General features: G+C 37.1%; 1 protein-coding gene and 1 pseudogene across 4 annotated transcripts in view; one reads left to right on the top strand and one right to left on the bottom strand.

Moving 5' to 3' along the window:
• The window catches only part of PIAS2 (protein inhibitor of activated STAT 2), a 67,798-nt gene extending 50,790 nt beyond the window's left edge, over positions 1–17,008 (top strand). For 2 of the 4 annotated variants that reach the window (XM_074355351.1, XM_074355353.1), the window contains 3 exons: positions 7,192–7,331; positions 12,127–12,164; positions 14,861–17,008. In XM_074355351.1, the coding sequence (XP_074211452.1) occupies positions 7,192–7,331; positions 12,127–12,164; positions 14,861–15,043 (361 nt within the window). In that variant the 3' untranslated portion in view covers positions 15,044–17,008. The remainder of the gene's footprint in view (positions 1–7,191; positions 7,332–12,126; positions 12,165–14,860) is intronic. The other 2 variants (XM_074355354.1, XM_074355352.1) reach the window with 2 other exon arrangements.
• LOC141575648 (small ribosomal subunit protein eS25 pseudogene) lies at positions 5,776–6,146 on the bottom strand (annotated as a pseudogene).
• Positions 17,009–17,307: the final 299 nt, after the last annotated feature.

The following is a 17,307-nucleotide window of genomic DNA, read 5'->3' as shown; positions in this document are numbered from 1 at the left end:
TGTTAATTTATAGTTCACTATTGTTTATTACACGTGGAACTAACTGTTCTTGGGGTAGGTTTGTACATATCTCTGAGAGTTGCATAACCATAGAAGGCTGTTTTAGTTTGCCTTTTGTTTAGCTGAAATATTTTTAAGTGGGCATGTTGTTTATAGGAAAGCAGATTTTGATGAAGAAAATATTCCCATCTTTGGGAAGAGAGAGTTGAAATCTTCTCATGTCTAAGGATTTATTTCGCATTTGATACCCATTTTCTTTAACCTATTTGTAACTAGTAGATTTGGCATCAGAGACCAACATGAGCAAGCCTAGAGTGTGGAGCGTGGAATTGGAAATCTGATGAGTGTGGATTCCAGTTTTGTGACACCATTGCTTACGTTTTCTGTGATCTTGGATGAAATACGTGTTTGAGCCTCCTTTTTTCTGTTCAGTAAAATGGGGTTAAGTAATGCCTACCTCATAAGCTTATATTCAGGTTTCAATAAGATAGTGAAGGAACATCGCCTCAGTGTCAGGCACGTGGTAATTTTCTCAATAAAAATTGATTGCCTTCCGATCTCACTCTCTCCAGGGCAAAATACGAGCAAGTAAATGCAGTCCAGCGTGCATTTGTGATTTATCTGGCGGAAGCTGTTGCTGACCTGTAAGTCAGTGACAGATTTGAGTATTTAGCAAGAGGTGCTTCGTAGAGATTTGGAGCCTGCAAAAGAGTAGCAGAGGGTCCTCTTGACATCCCACGAGCATATTGTTTCAGTTGGGTGTGCCTGTCTTGTCTTCTTGGCCTTTCGGTGCACTTTTCTCTAACGGCTTTATTGGAATATAATTTACGTACCATAAAATTCTCCCATCTTAAGTATTCAGGGGCACAATTCAGTGATTTTAGTAAATTCATAGAATTGTACACTCATCGTCACAATTCAGCTGTAGAATATTCTCAACACCCAGTAAACTCTTGTGTTCATTTGTAGTTAATCCCCATGCACACCCCAAGTCTAGGCAACCATTCGTCCTCTTTTCATCTATAAATTTGCCTGTTCTGGACATTTTATGCAAATGAAATTGTATTCTCGGTGCACTTTTGCAACATTCTTTGTTTGAAACCAGGAGAATTAAACTTCTTGTGCTGCCTTCTTCACTGTTAAAATACTTGTATTTCCTGATGTGATTTACACATAGTAAGGTGGGTTGTTTGTTTGTTTGTTTAAGCAGAACAGAAAATGAAGTAAGTATTTCAAGTGGGTTTTTTTTTCTGGGATGCTGATCGTTTATTGTTCCTTTCAGACAGTTTGGTTGGCACTTACAGAATTTAAATGGCAAACAAAAAATGAAAATATAATTTTGAAATGTTTACTGAAGTGGAGACTCATGGGAATGAATAGTTAGATGTCGTATTTCCCGACTTTATACTCTAATGATATCCTTCAGAATATGCTGGAAACACATGAGTTACACAGGACTGTGGTTCGGTGGATTCATGCCAGGTTGAAGGGTCATGCATAGCAGTGTGGGCTCGTGAATTACTGTGATCTTGGAGGGTGTCTGTGGTGGCTTGCCATCAGTGTCTAGCCTCTCTGTGACCTTTAGCACATTTTACCAGTACTTGATGAAGACTCAAAACTGGAGGACTGGCACTTACATCAGGTAACAATCTGAAGTGACTTCAGCACGCAGAGGGATCAGGATGGTTCACCCCACCACAGAGACAGCCGCCATAGACAGATGTCAGTCTCCTCATCTAGGGTCAGAAGACAAGGAAAACTAACATTGTGAGTCTAAGGTAGAAATTTGTGACTAGACCAGTAACACATGAAAGTTTTGGTTTAAAACGTCTATAAATTGAAGCCAGCCAGCTCATTCCACAAAGTCGACATAACTCCTGATATCCAAACTAGACTTACACATCAATAGCCAAACAGAAAAACCATTATGGAACAAGCTCACATGACGAAGATCGGTGAAAATTCTGAATTCAGTTTTAGGAAATCATTTAATTATATATTAAAGTGGCATTCATGACCACCAAATAGGATTTATCCAAAAATGCTTTCTTACTAGGAAAATACATTGATAAAATGGATCTTGTCATAAAGACAGGTCAGCCCTCCGTATCTGTGGGTTCAGGCAACCTGAATCATTACAAATATTTGGGGGGGAAATTTTTTTTAAGGTCCAGAAAGCAAAATTTGAAGTTGCTGTTTACTGCCAGCGACTATTTACATAGCATTTACATTATACTGGACATTAAAAGGTATAAGGTAATCTAGAGATGATTTAAAGTATATAGGAGGATATGCAAATACTACACCATTTTGTATAAGGGACTTGAGCATCCATGGATTTTGGTACCCATGGAGCAGGTGTGTTGCGGTCCATGGAACCAATCCCCCATGGATACCGAGGGGCAACTGTGTATAATCATCTTAATAGATGTCGGAAAGGCATCAGTAGATTAATGGCCATTCCCGATAAAAACTATTTAAAATGTCAGAATTCACTAAGCGGTTTGACGGGTTCACTACTTGAGCTGATTTGTTCTTAGACTGTATTGTTAAAGAAGCAGTGTCTAGGATACATACCCGTGCCAGTTCTGTTCCATTGTAGGTGAGACAGCGTTCACTTAGACCATTTGAGTGGGTGTCAATCATCAGGAAGGGGATTAACGAATGAGTACAGCCAGAGGAGAGGGGCAGGATGGTCATAGTGGGAACTGTAGCCTGAGGGGTGAATGGGTCCTAAGGACTGAAGGTGTTAAGCCAGGAGAAGAGAATGGGATATAGTTATCTTCTAGTTCTTGAATGGGAGTCATTGATTAACTGGGTTAAGTTTGTTCTTTGTTATACCATCTGGCAGATCTAAGTCCAGTGGGGGAAAGATACATGGAAAAACTTTCCATTGGAGTTTTCTGAACACTAAGAAAGTTGATGTTTTGTGCTAAACTCACATTTTCTGTTTGAAGGGAGAGTGGATGCCGCCTGTCTCGGTGGAGACTCGTGCTGTGGTTATATCATCTCTGTGATCCCTTCCAGCTCTTAGGCTTCAATCAGGTTTTGTTCCTGTCATTCTTCTAATATCCTCTCTTTTGCGTCAGCATCTAGAATTTTTATGGTTTTTCTCTGAGGTGTAAGTTTATCATAGGACTTCTTGGTCAATGGTAGTAAGCAAAGGAGAAAGAATAGAGAAAAAACCAGGAAAACTTATTTTAAGTTACAGTCCCAAAATCATCTGAGCATTATTGTTTTTCAAGACATATTGTTTAAGAAAAAAATTATAGACAATTTTACAAAGCACCAAGAAGTAAAAAGTATTCTGCCCAGAGATAACCACTGGGAACATTTTGATGGTAATTCTTCTAGCCTCTTAACCTGCATGCCCTATCAGAAGAAACTGGCCCCTTAATCTTAGACTTTTAGAAAACCTCTGATAATTTTTCTACATTAAAAGATAATTTTAAATATTATGCCCCTACCCCATTCCTAGAAAATTGAATGACTGCTTTGTTATTAATAACGAAGTATTCTAAAGACAGGAAACTAAGATTAGAGCTAGATTAAGAATCATTAAGAATTGGTATCAGAATTGAATCTTTTAAAATATTTGTATGATCATAATGTGGGAGCACCCAGTGAATTTCAGGTTTATGGATAAAAGTTCAAGTTATTGAATTTTCAAACATCTAAGTCTGGGCCAAGTATGATGAACTCAGTGATCCGATACACAGTCTGGAATACCAGTGTATGCTGTCTAGCAGCGTTCCAGCAGTTCACCCTTGTGCTGTGATATTATGGATGACGCTGTAAAATTTTAAAACCTATGTACACGTATGCCTGTGTATTTGCTGATCCTGTGAGGAGGAGGTAAAATATAAAAACTTCTTAAAATGTTTCATTATTTTATAGCATCACATTTTTATACCCACAATTCCACCAGACATAGCCATTTACATGTCTCCATGATTCCTTTTACTCCATATCTATATATCTGTGTTTTGTGTAAACATTAGAATAATTTACCTTTCTGAGTGTGGTCCTAGTGAAGATTCTGATTCAAACAAAAATCTGCTACCACTAGGTAATTTGATATCCTAGCAAACAGCGAATTTCACCCATTCTATATAAAGTTGAATTTGTGTTCATGGCTGCAAATTTCAGGTAATGGAAATTAATCTCCACTAAATTTTTCAGATGTTTGCTGAGGCTTTAGATGTTAACTTAATAATTTGCACTGTCACTGGATTGTGCTATTTTCCACACATTGTGACAGCATTTTGTATTGGAGAAACAAGGAGTAGTTACCTAATCACTGAAGGTTTCATGTTAAGAGACATGTGTGATGTGTGTTGGGACATTGACCTCACTCCTCTACAAATGTAAGTGAAGGGGCCAGGGTGTGAAAGTGTGTTTTGTTGTTGTTTTCTATAGGTCTGATCCAGGTTGAAGGGTCAGCTCAGGATCAGGACAAAAGACAATCTCCAGTGTGAGTTATCAAAGGAAGAGATGGGGAGCAGAAGGAAGGCAGCCATTGTCTTTTTCTTGTAAACCTGAAATTTTTCTTTCAGTTTCTTTTCAGTATCAGAGAAAAAGTGATTAAATGTACTTTTAAGTAGGAACTCTTTAAAATAAATGAGATCAGATGTATGTTTGTATGTGTGTGTGTGTGTGTGTGTATCTTCTTCAAAAGCTTGCCTTTTAAATTTAAGAAAGTGTATATAATTAAGATTTATTAATTTTGTGAGGAAGGCAGAATAATCAGAGCCACTTCTAGAAAAACTGCTTTCTCAGCACTAACATAAAGCAGTCTCTTTCTTACCCCCCTGCCCTATCCCCTCATTTCTGATACGAATAGGATCATGTGTGATTTGAAAACACTTTCGGTCATCTCTTGTTCTGCTTTCATCCTTATAGAGGGCCTGTGTCTTCAAACGTCCAGAAAAAATGTGCTTTAATACAACAGACTTACTTGATCTCACTTCAGGTTTTCTCTTTCTGCCTCCAGAGTCCACCGTTGTGGTTTTAGGTTGACAGGTAACCCCGGAAGCCAGGAGACCTCTTGATTCTGACCGAGGCAGGTGGTTCTTTTTTCTGTCTTCAGCTATGTCTGGAAAATGTTTTGATATACCAGGCTTATGTTATCATCTCAAGCATATTATACTTCCTGTGCCCCCTTAATGCATCAGTTTAAGGTTTGTGAACTCTGACCTATGTTGTTTATTCACTTTTCTGAGACTAACAGTTGCCAGCACAGCCTTCTATGTCCTCTCAAGGTGACTTCATTTTCTGCATTTCCAGCGACATCTACACTTTTGACAAACTACAGAATAACAGCCGGACAAGATCCTCATGTCATAATGCAGACTAGTGTTAGAAGGACTCTAGTGTCTGTGTAAGTTGTGATTATTTAAGTGGTTTGAGATTTAAATCGAGGTTATGAAATAGTTTTGTCAGGTGTTTAGAGTATGAAGAATGTTATGCAAATAATGCTATGTCTTCATTTCTTATTACTAGTATTTAAAAATCTGAACAATAGGAGGAATGGACATCTTAGAAGTCCTGCTTGTCATCTTGGTCTGACTTCGATGGTTCTGCTTTTAAGTTTCTGTCGGTTGTGCTTCATGTTTGTAGTGGTCCCTTCCAGCTGCAGAATTCTGTGTGTGTCTGATTAAACTCGCAGTGGCAGCACTTTGGAATGTTAACCTTAATGTCTCTGTGCCCATCCCTTGCCTCCCCATTTTTATTTAGTAAAGTTTATTTTTCAAAATGTACCGTGGTGGGACCTGTTCATGCGTCTTTACTAGCAGCTGGGACATCTCCGCCTTTGGTGTTTCTGGTAGAAATTACTTGAACTCTGTGCTTTGAAGCCAGTTTAATGAGGCCTTTACGAAGGCGCTCCTGAGGGCTGCCCCCAGGGAACTGTGAACCTTCAGTCTCTCAGAGATGGCAGCGGGGGTTATAAGCTTGTAGTCGGGAACTTTCTTACAGAGTTTGTCTTACGTGACGTTGTCAAACAAAACTAGATTATTGAGCTTGTCCCAAATTTTGCCTTTGAATCACTTCTTTTTGGCCTTGCCTTCAGGTTTGTTCACTGGGTCTCTGTCTATCTTGACTCACTTCCCAGCGTCTCTCTTTCTCTTGTCACCCTCGGGTGGCATTGCAAAACTCGGAGAGGCTGCTACCACTGCAGCCATGCTAAGGTGTGGGACCAAGAAATGGTCCCCATCAGTCACAAAGTCAGGAACATTGTTTAGTTTCTTGTATATATTCAATATTTTCTTGAGAACTTACAAATTGCTTACCCTGGACTAAGGTAAAATGAACGTTAAGTAGGAAGAATGCAGAATCATCTCTTTTTCCCTGAACTTTTTCAAAAATATGTTTAATTATACTGCTTCTTAAAATTATAAAGCTATAATTATATATATATATATAGTGTGTGTGTGTGTGTGTGTGTACATATATACAACATACCAATTATAAAGTGTATCTTAAGTGTATTTAATTTGTATTTTTAGTAACATGAACAGCTAATTTCAAAATCATAAGCCTTCTTAGAAGAGTAGATGGTATCATGGTAGCCAGTGTTTTTCTTTCTGGATGTTATATCTTAAATCCTAAGTGGTCATCTAATTCTAATTTCTATCTGCTGCCTGTTGTTATCAGGCTGGGTGGCTTTAGCATTGACTTATCTTTGCTCAGGTGAAATTGCCGGATAAAATTGCTAATGACAGACACGATTCACGTTAGAATAGAAGAAATTATGGTTGAGCTATATAGTAAGTAGCTTCACTCATAAAGATACCCTGATTTAAATAAAATCATCAGAGTCTTTTTTACTAAATTCCTCTCTATAAAATTACTAATATCCACATACATGTTACACATACATTAATAAAACATACGTAAAGTATATTTCTGTTGTGGATCAGAGTTTTGTGTTACTCCAGCACCGTTCATTATGTTTTAATGCCACCTTGCTCTTACATCTCAGCTGCTGCTGAGCGCCAACGTATGTCCACGTTAGAGTGAATCAGACTAAGTTTTGACAGGCGAGTAGCTGGAGCACTGTGTAGTGAGTAGCGTCATTTAGTTGTTTTGAAACTTAGCGAACTTACGACTGAGAATGCCCAGAGGTACAGCCCTTCTCTCCTGTGAACTAACAGCCAGACTGTTTGTAATTTCCCGTGCTATTTAAAACAGGGTTCTCATGTATCAGCCATCTTCTGTAAGGGTGCCCAGTGTGACTTCGGTTGATCCTGCTGCTCTTCCGCCCTCATTAACAGACTACTCAGTACCATTCCACCACACGCCAATATCAAGCATGTCATCCGATTTGCCAGGTATGTGAAGCGTTGTTTGGTTTTTTTTAATCAAATTTTATCTTTTTATTTTTTTCAATCTTAATCTGTGGAGCAAATATAAATATTTTAAATAGAAATGTGAGAAAATTTGAAGGGTTCATGTAAATACAGTACCTGTTTTAAATATATCACATTCAGTTCCTGTCATTTTAACTATAATGCAATCTATGGATTCCTGCTGAGAGGAAATAAATAAGTAGGACACTAGGAAAATTTTGCAGAATTATTCCCCCTCATAGAGAATTTATATTCAGGGACTTTTTCTTGATTTACTGATCATGGAAGCTTCACAGGTTAGGGAGGATGTTTTTCATACCTTTTTTTAAGTAGTCCATCACTTCTTGGTAGCCCATCACTTCAGAATATAGTGGTGTATGGTGGGGTCAGTGTTGCCTTCCAGCTTTACCCTGTGAAAATAGGGTCAACCTGCTGCTTCCCCAGAGCACTGCTGATATGTAGGGACACCTTTCATGGATATATTAACTCAACGGGTAAAAACTTCAAGACTACTTGAATTACCAAGACTTATGCAACCAAGGCCATATTATAAAACTTAACCTCCCCCCCCCCACTCTTCTTCCCTCCTTCCATAGCCATTGTTTCTGCAGACTTTTTTTTTTAATCAAATTTGAGCAACTTAGAATCAGTGACTCTTAAATTTGTGACTTCCCTTCTCTGTGAATGCCCCTTTTAGTGGGAATACAGCGACCTCCTCCTGTTACTAATTTTCTTTTCTGGATTTACAAACTTAATTTTGACCTGTGATTTATTCTTTTACCCTTCTTGATAAGGTCTTTATTTTCAGCCCACTGTATATTCTGTTGGACAAAATTTGTGTTGTTGAAACAGTTGACAGTTGTGTACTCGGGCCCAGTATAATTTTGCCACTTGAAATTTGTTCAGAGTTTATTCAGTTTGAATAAAATTTAATGGAAAAGAATAGACTAAAAATAGTATCCATCAAAAAAAGTTTAAAATACTTTTTACTTCTCAAATACGTTTACTCCATATGTACTTCGGGAATTGGCATTTTAAAAAATTATTTGTAAACCCAGCAAACACCGATGATAAAGTATTTATTGTGTACAAAGCTTGATGCTGAGGTACAAGTGAGGTCTCATGGTCCATAAGAAAGATGGAAACTCAGAGATTCTTAATTCCCAACTGCCGTATTTTGCTTTAACTGTGGCTAGTTGTAAATGAAGTTAAGGAGTGTTCATTTGTCATCTTAGTGTATATTATAAACAAGCATTCCAGAAGGATTCGTTTTCTAAGGATTTTGAATGAAAAATTAATTCTGAAAAAAGGAATGAACATACTCTGTTTACTGAGTGACTGGCCATTTAGCCGTAGAATAGATACAACGTACAAGTCACTTGCTCTGTCAGTTTTCAGGTTATGTGAGTTTGGATGAATTTTTAATTTCAGAGAATTTACATTATTTCAAAATTGGGGCATAAAGTAAGACTGTTTATTTGATAACATGTGCGGATTTGAGGAAAATGCAGAAAAATATGGTAACTGTATTTCATAAAATACATTTTAAGCTGGTATTAAGGAACTAAGACTAATATCTTGGGCTGATTATTAAAATGTAGAAATGCTATCTTATCAATTGATAAACTGCATAGACTGCGATCTGTTGTACTTAAGAAGAGTTACCAGTTTATCGTCATTTATGAATTATGTAGCAGTTACTACACCTAAATAGTTTTTACTTTGGTTCTACTGTTAATGTGCTCTTTTGTAATTAGTAATTACTTTGGGGTTTTTGGTGCATACTTTTGATGTAATTAGTCATACTGTACAGTTTTGATACTTATAAATTTAATAGTTTATAATAAAATATTAACTAGAACAGCAAGAACGGAGAGCTGACAGACTTTTACTACATTTCTTAACATTCCTTTTAAAAATCGTAAACATGAATCTTCTGAATCTGCAGGAGAACAAAGAAGAAATGATATTAATAATGAATGGCAGCTTGGAACATCTTCTGATACTGTGCAACAGTGAATGCAAAATAAATAATTTGTATTTATGGAATGGAAAACAGCTTGATTATTTCACGAAAAAATATGACTGCCTTATTATCGGTAGTGCCATATTGTCAGGTGTGAATGGTGCCCAAAAGTTGTATCATTAAGATTTGGAAATGCTAAACATTTACATATTTAATCATGTAGCGATTATGTTTTGTTAAAGTTCATGGCTCAAGTAAGGAAAATGTGTTGTTATTAATAAGACTAATGTAGAGTCAGTTTGACATCAAGAAGCATTTAAAATCTAAAAACTACAATTCAGTTCGTATTAATAAAAACCATACCATCAGAATTTTTAACACTACCTGCTTTTCAGTTAAAAATAATTGAGCATTTTCAACCATAAAATATTTAAGAAGCCCTAAAAATGTATCAGTACAACATATCATTGCAGTTGAAATGGTGAAATAAGAAAACAGCATTTTACTAAACTTATAAAATAAGGCAGTAACATTTTAATCACTATTCATGAAACTTTATGTATTTCATGTATAAGAGTTTCAGTAGTCTGCTTACAAAGTATAATTGCAAGACTTTGATAATAGTTTAAAGTTTTTTGCTAGAAGGAATAACATCTGAAATACTATATCAAACTTCAGTGTTACCGTTTGAGAAAAAATGGTTTCAGTGAGAAATATTTACATTGAAACATTATTAAATTTTGTATAGATAGCGTCTGTAATGCTAGGGGAACAATGAATGGGTTTCAATCAAAATTTTAGAAAATGCTATTTATTTAATATGGCATTGTGTAAGTCACCATATTCAGTTAATCCTGAATGAGGTGTCAAAAGATACAGGTCAGGTAATCTCTTAAAATCTTTTATCAGTAGACTGTATACAATCTACTGCACACACGAAATACTTGTCAAAGAGAATTACAGTACCTCTGGAGAGCTGGGAACTGAAATAATGAAAATACGGAGACACTTGGCACCTTGATGGGCAGCCTTCAGTGCTAGAGCTGCAGAGACAGGTTGAAAGTTCTATCACGCCTACGTATTTATTTAAATTGAGGTCATGAAATGGGACTAAACATTTAGAAAATGTTTGGATTCAGTATATGGTCTTCCAGCAGAAACAGCAATACTTTCTGCAGCTTTATTAAGAAAGTTTCACTTAGTCAAATGGACTGAGTGATTCAACAAACATTAAAAGTGATTGAACATATAAAATTAAACTATTCAAAGCAGAAGGTATTATATAAAGAAAGATGTTATATACCATTTGAAGCAAAACAGTTAATAAAATTGAGCCAATTGATTAAATGACATGCCAGTAAGCTAATTTTGTGACTTAGTCGATAATAGAAATGTTGACTGTGTAAAACTCTCAGAAGGTATTACAAGGGCTAGACAACTTTTGTATTACTGTTCAGCTGAAGCAGAGAGAGGATTTACTGGACAGTGTAATTAATGTGAAGAGAAGCTCTGCGTATCTGAGATGTCACCTCCTTGTTACCAGTTTAATGGGGAGCTCCTGGGAAAAGTCTGTTGTGATTCCCTTTCTTTGTCCAGTGTTGGCTCAGACCTTGCTGTGTCATAGTGCTAGTGACAAGCTTGTGAAATGAAAAGTCGTATCAGCAAGTCTCAAAAATGCTTTAGAAGTTGGATGACTTCTTTCAATTGATTGGTGCTACGGCTTGTATTTCTTGATACGTATTTTTTTATCATACCTTTATTTAGAGATTATAAAGGAATACATATACTTTAATATTTTGAGTTATAAATTGTTCACACTGGCTACTCAGTATCTTAAATATTTCCCACTGACATTCTCCACTTAGAGTAACAGTCTAGTATCTGACAACACTCTGTGTGATCGTTATATTTGAGGTGGCATTGACTCCTGACATATAAAAATTCATTGAATGAACAGAAATTGGCCTGTCTTCGTAACCTATACCTGCTGTGTGATTTTTATTATTTTTTTTCAATTTTGAAATTTAGTCAAACAGGTCTAGGGGACCTGACCTTGAAGTTAATTGCTAGACTTTTCAGACCTGAAATTATTATTCACTGTTACAACTTCAGTATTTCAAAACAGTATTACTGGGCAACCTTTACCACATTCCTGTTTCTAAAGCATCATCGGAGAAGCCCAGATGTTTGGTTTAGAAAACTGCATTAGCTTATAACCCAGTAAACCTTGGTAAGATTTAGCATGTTAGTGAGCATCAGTTACCAAGTGCTTGCTTTGTGCAGAGCGTTGAGCTGTGTACTTACTACTCTTGTTGTGGGAACAGGGAGATGGAAGGCTGTCCATGAAACAGACATCTCTCTGTCTAAGAAGTAGTATTTTAGGTGAAGCTCAATGTGGTGTACGTCTAAAAAATAAATGTGAAGTATCTGAAGAGTCTAAGTATGTTTTTTTTAATGATCCAAATCCAGATCATTATTTCTTCATCTTATGGCTTCTCATTGTGCTGAGTGATGAAGGAGGAAAGTTTGTTTTGACTAGTTCTATTTATCTGAAAACTTTTGGACTGCTCCCTGTAAGTCTCTGGGAGGTGGTTTTTCCAGTTGTTTTGGCAGGAAATATGTTCACTTTTGCATTTTATGTGCATTAAATGTCCTGAAAGAGCCTGGTCGTGGTATAGCTCTTGCCTACAGCAGAATGGTAAGAACTTAGCCCAAATGTTTAATGACTTACGATAAGTAAAAAATGATTTGGGGAAATAATTCTTGTCTCCAAAATACGAGACACCTATTAACAGAGCATTTTTGTTTTAGGTTTGGATTTTCTTTCCCTTATTCCAGTTGACACCCAGGTATGTATCCTGAATTTAAGCAACTAATTTGTATGTGATTGTTGGTTGTGTCATACTAACTCAAAATGACCAGTTGCATAAAATCAGGACAGTCACCTCTCAGTTACTTAAATTGATGGAAAGGAAGTATATAAATATTTCACAATTTTACTGGTGGGATAAAATTGCTATTTTTCCATTTATATTTCAGCCTTAATACTGAAATTTTAAATTCGATTTTGTTTAGTCTAATATAATCAGTTAGCATTCCTTACAAGCATTTGAGTGATTAAGATAAGGAGAAGCAGTGCTAGATGACTGGAGGTTAAAACTTTACGGAGATTAAAAAAAAAACTTTACAGAGATAATTTGTTAAACACTTGTTCTATGTAGAGAAGTTAGCCGAAACTGATTAAACAGACTGAAGCATTAGCTTGATTCTCCCTTGTTTTTGCAGGCAGGCAGATTCAGACTTTGGGGATGCCCTGATGTGAAATTGTTATAAACCAGTCCTTCCTGTTTTCTCCGTCAGGGATAAACTCTTAGTATCCCAGCCTCCCAACGTGAAGGCCTTGGCAGTGAGCATGGACTCTACTGATAGGCTTAGAGCAGAGGAGGAAAAGGCACGGGAAAAGCAGAAGGGGGAAGCAGGACAGAGAAGGAGACTTGGAGAGCAGTGTTGAGAGTAGGGAGGGGTAGAGGAAGAACTGTGGACCACTGCTTCAAAGGCTGCTCAGAATCCGCTCGCCCCAGGTCTCGCCTCCGCTTCCTGGTCCAGCACTCTGTGTCTGAGCGCGCAAGCAGCCCTGGAAACGGGGGCCCCAGGTGGTGTGCCCAGATTGAGGGGTTTCTTCTTCTCACCCCAATCTGACTTTGTTTCATCAGTAGTTTCAGAAGCCACAAAGTGTCTATTTTCCTAGGAGATAGATTCTTCAGGCTTAAAGTAGTACTGATTTGTATGCGAACCGTCCTATTTTTAAAAAGTGACCTTGGAACCGAGAGGAGTTTGTTTTTCTAGGGCTGTTTGGCATGCTTGGTGTCAGCCAAATGAAGGGTGAGGTGGGGCCTTTAGTTTTGCTTGGAATCCTTAGATTTGATCTGCTTTACCTCCGTATTTCTCCCTTATCCCGGTTATCCTTGGACGGATGTGTTCAGATTACACATAAAGGATGTAGAGTTAATAAATTGGCTGCAACCTGAGTATTGTTAAGATTTCAAAGCATAGAGGCTATTGATGGCAAGGCTGTATTTGGCATTCATTTTATGAACCAGAAAGGGGACCTTTCTCCTACTAGGCAGTCAGAAACTGCCTGCGAGCTAGTAGCAATAAAATGTTAAATCTGGGGGCTTCTTCCAGATTCTTGTCTTAATTTTAGTGGAAAATTAGAAGTTGATTTGATTTTAAAGTTGTTTAATACCTGATAATGCAACTCTCTTTAGAGCTTCTTAGAAGCTCTTCAGGAGCTTCTCCCCCTTTACCAGTGTCCCTGGAATCTCTCTGTGCCTGGCATTCATTTTATTGGTGAACCAAGACAATTGTCCGCCCTAAACTTGACATCACTTTTTGAAAGGCAGCCTGAAATTTAGTCGTTGCTCTTCTGCTGCCTGGCAGCCTTAAACGTGAGGTGGTGATTCCCATCTTACGATCTTTTTGAAGATCACGTAGTCTAAACAACTTCAGTTTTTTGATTTCTGTTCTTAATATCTCTGATCATAGGCTGAAAAATATATAGAATTGATAATATTGGTCAGATATCCTTACTGATCTTTTTTTATACAATCTAAACACAAACTTAGGACCTCTCTTGTAGTATATACAGGACCTCGCTTATCTCACTAAAGTCAATGCAGTTGTTTCTTACATAAAATATTTTGTGGTGATATAAAATAAAGCTTTTAACTCTGTCTCTCTGTTCCTCCTGGCCAATATTAAGAGTACTAACCTCAGGTTGGAATTTGTTTGGAAATCAGCAACTCAGATGTTAAGGAAACTAGAAGTATGAACTCTTAGAGAGGGTTGTCAAGCAGACATCTCAAAGGAAGATTAGATTAGATAAGATCTCATCTCCTTTAAGACTTATCCCAAAGTTTTGTGAATACTTGTGGTAATTCTCGTTCTGAGCATCCTGTGGTAATTAGCTACCATGTAGTCTCAATATTAGTGTCTGCTGCCTTCTGGTTACCCAGGTACTGTTACATGTATGTACAGAGGAGTCAGCTGCTGCTTTTCTGCTGATCAGTCTTAATATTGCTGAAGGGTGTGATTAATATTAAATTTTGAAAGAATTATTGAATTTTGCATTAGAATTTTTGCTTAATACCATTAAAGATAAGTATTACCCTTTTACAGTGTGCTTTAAACCTGGTATAAATACATTTAGTGAACAGGTTCTCTTTGAGACTAAGTTATGAGTCGTAATTCTGGGGCCAGTATTTAGTATTAAATAACTTCAATTATTGTTGACTTTGTACTTGTTCCTTCATAATTTAGTCAACAAATTCTGTCAGTTTTGAGAGAATCAAGAAAATACTGCGCTCACTAGTAAATATTAAATTCATGCCACCTTCCATCCAAAGATGTGAAGTTTTGAGGAACGTTTAAACCCCACTGGGATTTAAATATGTGACTATCGCTTGTGCATACCTAACAATTTCTAGTCTCTTTATTTAAAAATCAATGTAGCCTCTTCCTCATCGGCATCATTGTTTGTTTCAAGCAGTACTGTCCTCCTATGTTTTTGGATAGTCTCACCTCACCCTTAACAGCAAGCAGCACGTCTGTCACCACCACCAGCCCCCATGAGAGCAGTACTCACGTTAGCTCGTCCAGCAGCAGGAGCGAGCCGGGGGTCATAGCCAGCAGCGGAAGTAACATTCCTGACGTCATCTCGTTGGACTAAAGGAGGACTCACTCGATTCTGGGAATCATTCGTCAGAACCTCCCTTTCTTGGATCTCTGGTCCGTGGAAGCTATTTTTTTGGTAACAATTACTTTGATATTTATTGAAATGTCAGACGGATTCTTTTGCCTTCTGAAAGATGAACACAAATGACTACAGCAAGAACCACATGACATGCGAGGATTTTTCCTATTCATGCTGTGCTCTGAGCATCCGATGTGTTCAGCCATTTAACTGTGTCTTCAGAGATGGATTTCAGTTTCACGTGTTACTGGACGGATTCTACAAATCAGTTAATTTTTTTGTTGTTGTAGTAAACAGCAATAAAATTATGTAAATATTCAAGTAAACTTTTTTCTAATTAAAAAGATGTAATCAATGATTCTAAAATGACAGCAACTTTTGTTTAACCTGATGTGAAGGAAAAATACATGGAAAGAAGTTATGTTTGCCGAATGAGTCCTTTCCACAGAGATTTGTTCTGTTTTCGTTGAAGTAATGAAGCCTTCATACGTGCCCAAAGCTTGGGTTTCACTTTTTTTCCCTGCAGCTCTACTCTTCTTCCTGATTCCATCAAAGAAAAATGGCCTTTGTGTTAAGCATTTTCCCTGGTTTTCGTTTAATTTTGATATTGTGTGCCGATGGATGCGGAGTGAAGTTCTGGGATTGGCTGCTGTTCACGAGTGTTTATGTTGAAGAATGCTATGCAGAGTCTGCCCTGTGTATGTTATTTTTGGTAATTGTACATTCTCATTCTAGAGATTTCTATAAATTGGGAGCTTACCTTCTCAAAACAAATTTTCTGCAGCCATTGAGTGAAATGTTTTTGGAGTAGGGTGTGGCTGGAGTGTTAGGATTCTGTTCATACTGTCCGGAAATACTGAGAGCTTGGAGACAATGGAAGAACAGATCTAGGGGCAGTAGGAATAACAAAGTTTAATATCTTCCCAAGAACTTCTTTTGCTCATGCGTTTTATAGAATAATATACAAATCTGCATTGAAACTTGTCAGTTCAGTAACACTGACAAAGGAAACATATTTTAGATCTCCTGTTTCTCATAGCAGTGATCTTCAAACTTGAACAAACAATTACAGGGGTTGGGGATGGCATCAGATTTCCTTTTCTTTTTTTCTTTTAGAAGGAAGTCTTTCCTGTAACCACAAAAAGACAAAACAGAATTGGAAGTGTTTGAATATAAGAAAGGATTGCAGAGGATGGGCCTGAAACCCACGTTGAAAACCACTCTTACTGTGTGGTTTTAAGTCTCTCAGGAAACTGAGTTTTACCCTTAGAGAAACATTTTTTATCCAAATTTTCTATTCTCCTTTGCTTCATTTGGCTTCCTAAATCATTTTTGAGTTCTCAAGGAGTTAATACTTCCCTAATGTTTAGCTTTCTCTCCCTAAGCTGTATCTACTTTAAAAATAAACCTTTTTGTTTTTAATAAAATGATTAATCTGATTTTTCAAACTGAAGTGCCCAGATGAAGAGTCTGCCTGTTTCAGTTAGAATAGGAAACACACTGCTTCAGGTCTGGTGCGGCTTCAGGAGCTGACTGGTCACTGCTTGGGGTTTTTTTTTTTTTTTTTTTTTTTACACTTTCTCAAGTTTTCTTGGCCTCTGTGCTCTTTTTGTACTGATTTAATTCCCTGTCATTTTCTGCATCATCCTTTCTTCAGCTGCATCATCCCCTTAAGTGTTTTATCCCTTTCGGAGAGCTGCTTATTATGAAAAACACGGAAAACAAACCTGCATCTTCTCACAGTAATAACATAGTTGCCCGTTTGACCTTCTTTGTCCAAGTTACAGCTCTTTGGTCCAGACACAGAATTTCTTCCTAGTAACATTTTATGTCGCTGCTCTAAATATGGATGCAAGTTCTGCTAACTCTGTAATCAGATAGAGAAAGGAAACTGATTTGTGTGGTATAATTTGTTAATAAAGAAATGCTGTATATTTGTTATCATTTTGTTACCCTTTGGATTCTCAGAGACCCTCCCCTCCCCAGTTTAACCAACGAAGTTTTCTAAGGTAAATGAGAAAATTAATAGAAACGAGTTAATTTACTTGGTCCTTGTAGGTGGTACCTCTGTGCTTTTACAGCTGGGCTTTGTTTCCTGTTCACTATTTTACGCGAACAGTTTTATTGCTCATTTTTGGTGCTTTCCCCTGAATTACGTCAGTTTTTAATTTATCTCATGCAGGCGACTAACATTTTTAAAAATATACTTTTAAGTTTATAATCTTAAAATTGGGACTTTT

The sequence above is a fragment of the Camelus bactrianus genome, chromosome 30, assembly GCF_048773025.1.
Source record: "Camelus bactrianus isolate YW-2024 breed Bactrian camel chromosome 30, ASM4877302v1, whole genome shotgun sequence".
Lineage (NCBI taxonomy): Eukaryota > Metazoa > Chordata > Mammalia > Artiodactyla > Camelidae > Camelus > Camelus bactrianus.
The sequence above is the reverse complement of the archived record's forward strand: the minus strand, read 5'-3'. Positions and strand labels throughout refer to the sequence as shown.